Raw genomic sequence first — 4,698 nt, forward strand, 5'->3', positions numbered from 1 at the left:
GCCGGTGCCATGCATTAGACCTCGCTCAGGTGCTGGATGTTTTATTACCAAGACGAATCCGTCGCCGCGTAAATGGCTTCGGCATACAATATGGCGCAAGTTGAATTGTGACGAGCGCGCGTGCAATTAAAATGTCGTTTGAATAAATATTTGTGTTAATTGCGGCAAGTATATTAGAGCAATTATGACACCGTCACTCGGTCACTTAAACGTGTTGTAAAAGTTGCGCCGCCATCGGATAAATATTTATCACTCGGATACGTTGTTGCATTATGTTTGAGTCGCTCGCGTGAGATAATTAATACATGTTTATTCGAGTAGCGTGCTGATACGCGGACGATGCTTTCGCTGATACGACAGTCGCGTTTTTCTCTCTCTCTCTCTCTCTCTCTCTCTCTCTCTCTCTCTCTCTCGTTTGAACAAAGCGGTAAAAATTGCGCACTTCATCGCGGTGGCGCGTATATCGCAGGGCATTGGCTAGTGGAGTGGTATTTTTAGAAACAGGATGTCTAAAATACGAGGGCGAATGGAGTTGCCGGAGAGTATTAATGCGAGGTATGAAGTAAGATAAGTGAGCCGCGGCGGCCGTTACGCGTTCCCTCGCGGCCGGATATCTGAGATCGCGAAACTAATTCCAGTCTCTAATGGTCCTGCCAATAGCAATTTCTGTAAGACTGAATAGTGATTCTCAGATATTAAGAGCGAGGAACTTTCCTCCGGCGTCGCGAGGGCGAACGCAGGTCTCGCCCGTGCAATTTCCGTCCGCTCCCTCCCCCTCACTCTCCCTTTCCTATCCCATCCTATCCCATCGTTGTTCCGTTCTTCTGGCTATTCCCGAACGCCCGGTAGAGGCATTAAACACCTAATGGGCTTTTTTTCGACACGTCGATAGCGAAAAGAACCGCAATGATTGATTTTCGTCTAACTACGACGAAACTTTTTATCCCGAACGCCGCGAAGAACAATTCAATCTAAACCAGATGGAAACCGCAGCGCCGTTTATAAAAGTCCACCCTTAGTCAGTCGCTATAGATGCCGTTCGATTATCGTCTGTCGGGGAAATCGCTGGCATTGCGACGGGGGTTCATGTGACGCACGGAAAATTGCTTGAGGCGGGAGAGGGGGATGCGGTGTGTATATATATATATATAATATTTTTTTTTATTTACTCATTTATTTGCAAAATAAACTAGGTTCTCTGTTTGTTATTTGCTTTCCTTTCTTTTGACAGAATAGCCTGCATTTATTAAATATATTTTACATGTATGCAATCGCATCGATTATTCGCACACACTATCAGCATTCACGCACATTCAATAATTTAATCGCCACGTCGCCTGCGGGCGACGTGGTGAGCGATACGCTCGCAAATAAATTCTCAAACATTTGATCTTATCGTTAATCCCGCCTCTCTTGCAACGTTCGTCTCTGATCTATAGCTTGTAATTTCGACACGCGTTATCGTCCAGCTGTGTTTCTTCTGCGTGTCAATTTCCGACGCGCGACACCTGTCGCGACGTAATCGGACGATTCATCGGGAATGTGTCGCGGAACCCGGCTATCGTAGCATCGAGAGAACACGTCGAACACTGCGAGAAAGTACAGTTTTATGACAGGCTCGGCAGGTAGCGAGACGATAGACACGATCGACGGACACAGGAGGTGTGATCTTGATTGCGGCGGTTACTTTCTTTTCTCGGGCTATTATTCCGAGTCGTTGCGCCGGCGGATTTATCATTCCGCCCTTCGATATACAAACGATGCGCGCAGTCAGTGTGGTGTGAACCTACCGATACCCCAGCGAATCTCGAAAGAGAGAGAGAGAGAGAGAGAGAGAGAGAGAGAGAGAGAGAGAGAGAGAGAGAGAGAGAGAGAGAGAGAGAGAGAGATGCAGCGTTCCATGAGCGCGTTCTATCGCGACGTGCATCAACATTGCGGGCAATTTCAACGCGGTTGCCCAAATTCGCTCGCGCCGCTCGTGCATCTTGAAAGCTTATCTCTTTCGACTTCCCGTTCCCGGACGTGATTTTCAATTTCCTCCTTCCCGTCGCTGAGGACGTCGGTGACATCGTCGGCAGCGGCGGCGGCGGCGGCGGCGGCGGCGGCGGCCGCGTAGGATCGGATAGAAATTTTCGGCGAGCCCGTTGATACGAAATTATCTTTCTTTAAGACGCGCAATTTACGAGGCAATATGGCCTCCCTCGGTGTCCAATAAAGGATCCTCCTCGAACAACCGGAAAAAGCGCTGGTTCGTTCCTCGGCTCTCAATTGTCCAGCTCCTTTTGTATCTGCACAAAGGTTTTGCCCTTCGTCTCCGGCATAAGACGGAGAGTCACGACGGTGCATATCACCACGGTCACGAAGTACGACAGAAAGGCCGGCATCGGGCCGTAGCCCCAGGTGACGGCCATCAGGATGTAAGTCTTGGCCGATATTATGTGAAAAACTGCGCCGAGGATGCCTCCGAGGCATGTAGCGAGCGCCTTGATCTCGGTGGCGAAGATTTCGGACTGCACGGTTATATGAAGGCTGATTGCGCCGCAGTTGTTGGCGAACATCAGCACTATTGTCGCGATGAACGGCACCAATGAGTACGACGACATGTCCATGTACAGGAAGTCCTTCATGTAGAAGAACACAGCGATCACGAGGTTCGCGGTCGCGACCATCACGCCGGAGACCATTATCAACGGCTTGCGGCCGAGCCGGTCAACCACGAAGGCGGTGATCAACACGGAGGTCAGTTGCACCACACCCAGCACTATGGCGACCGTACGATCGGAGAACACGCTCGTCACCGACTGGAAGATTAACTGGACGAACGCGATCATCGTGAAGAAGCCGCCGAAGTGCATGCTGCATATGAGGATGTTGTTGATGATGAAAGCGCGCCGATTGGTGCGCACGGTCAGCAGCTCCGTTAAGCCGCCGGTCCGCTGACTACTCTTGGATTTGATCGCTTCGAGGACGACCTCGAGCTCGTCGGAGACGTCCGTCTTGCCGCGCAGTTTCTCCAGCACCGCCTCCGTGTCCTCTATGTTGCCCTTCATGGCTAAGTAGTACGGTGATTCCGGCATAAAGTAAAACATGATGAGGAAAGCGACGGTTATGCTCATGAAGATCGCCGACGACATCGACAGCGACAGAAGCGGAACGATCACGTACCCTAGGAGAATGCCGGCGTTGAAGCTCAGTATATTTATGGTCAGCCCGGCCCCCCGTAAGCACGGTGACGCGATTTCCCCCATGTATATCGATAGCGGATTTAGGAACAAGCCGACAGCTACACCGTTCAACAATCTCGCCGTGTACAGGATCTGCAACGGAAAAAAATTCATGAGGTGTGTCTCCACGCCTACGAACGCATATTTGTTGGCCAGTTTTTCTTTTATTTTATTTCATCTTTTTCACACGTTCGCGATCAGGATTCACTTGTTCCCCATCCAGCTCGATTTTCTTCCTTTATCTTCCTTTATATATCGTGTCGAGAATAGACTTCTTTTTAAGCAGGATATGGGAGAAAAAGAATTGCTGTCACACATGTGTGACACGCTGTTGGACGCGAACATGTGAGTGCAGTGTAATATCGCATGCTCGTCGCAACTTCTCTACTGATGTCGGGGAGATTCCGTCGTCGTCGAGAATATATTCGTCTTACCCAAATGTTCGTGGCGACCGTGATGAGACCCCAGCCGACTATCATCGGCAACGCGCTCATCAGCATGACCTTCCTCCTCCCTATCTTCTCAATCAGGTACATGCTTAACGGTGTAGATATCACGAAGCCGACAGAGATTACGGCTATCAAGGTAGAGGCGTCGGAGGCGATGATCGGAATCGGTGAGTCCGGCATCATGAGAGCCACAATGGCCGGTGAGTTCCACCCCTGAACGAGTCCGACGACCGTGGACATGATAGTACCTGAATTTCGCAAAATTGCGCCGCTTAAGTGTCACGGAGCTCACGAAGCACGGAACTCGACGAGCACGGTGACGAACGAATTCTTAGCCGCGACGGATGAGAATATCACTTGAGAATATCTTACAGGTGAGACAGACCAGGTACTCCCAAGTCCTCGAGCCTTCCGGCTTCATGTACCTTCCCTTCTCGGCGTCGACAGCCATGTTTCTCGGCGATGCGAAGGGAGAAAACACCGTTACAGGAGCGCTAAGCTAAAGAGCTGCGAGCAGCGTGGCGTGCTGTATTATATCTCCGCGTTGTGTGAATCGCGGATTGTCAAGATAACAATTATGAATCGTGTAATCACATCAAAATGCGACGCAAGGAGGCATTTGGGATCTGTATGTATATACATATTCACGGTGTGTGCGAGCGCACATTATGAACTTCGGGATCTCGTTGGTGGATAAATCCACTTCTTCGTCCACCCCCCATCTACTTTCGTGTTCTTCGGCCTCCTTCGTCGGCCTCGACACGTGTTACATGGCACTTGCTTCGACACGCGCTCTCAACGCAAGTGTTACTTCTGGTATTCCAAATATAGCGACATCTCAATGAGTGCCGAGCGAATGAACGCAACGAACGCAAATGCGAACGTCCGAAAATTTGCGTTCGTTATTCATTCGTTTGTTCATTCATTGTTTATTCGCTCGGTGTCGGTCGATCTTTATGTATCTGCTCGTGATTGAACGATATCAGCGAAGGTATAGACAAGAGAATCGACTATCGGAGAACGTT

At 50.0% G+C, this 4,698-nt stretch overlaps 1 protein-coding gene across 1 annotated transcript; it reads right to left on the minus strand.

Annotated features, from left to right (window-relative positions):
* Positions 1 to 1,846: 1,846 nt before the first annotated feature.
* LOC105190041 (facilitated trehalose transporter Tret1) lies at positions 1,847 to 4,302 on the minus strand. The gene is made up of 3 exons (XM_011152516.2): positions 4,046 to 4,302; positions 3,659 to 3,921; positions 1,847 to 3,317 (listed from the first exon to the last, which is right to left on the minus strand). The coding sequence occupies exons 1-3, from the start codon at positions 4,122 to 4,124 to the stop codon at positions 2,265 to 2,267; spliced, it is 1,395 nt and encodes a 464-aa protein (XP_011150818.1). The 5' UTR covers positions 4,125 to 4,302; the 3' UTR covers positions 1,847 to 2,264.
* Positions 4,303 to 4,698: the final 396 nt, after the last annotated feature.

This window comes from Harpegnathos saltator, unplaced genomic scaffold (genome assembly GCF_003227715.2).
Source record: "Harpegnathos saltator strain DR-91 unplaced genomic scaffold, Hsal_v8.6 scaffold38, whole genome shotgun sequence".
NCBI lineage: Eukaryota > Metazoa > Arthropoda > Insecta > Hymenoptera > Formicidae > Harpegnathos > Harpegnathos saltator.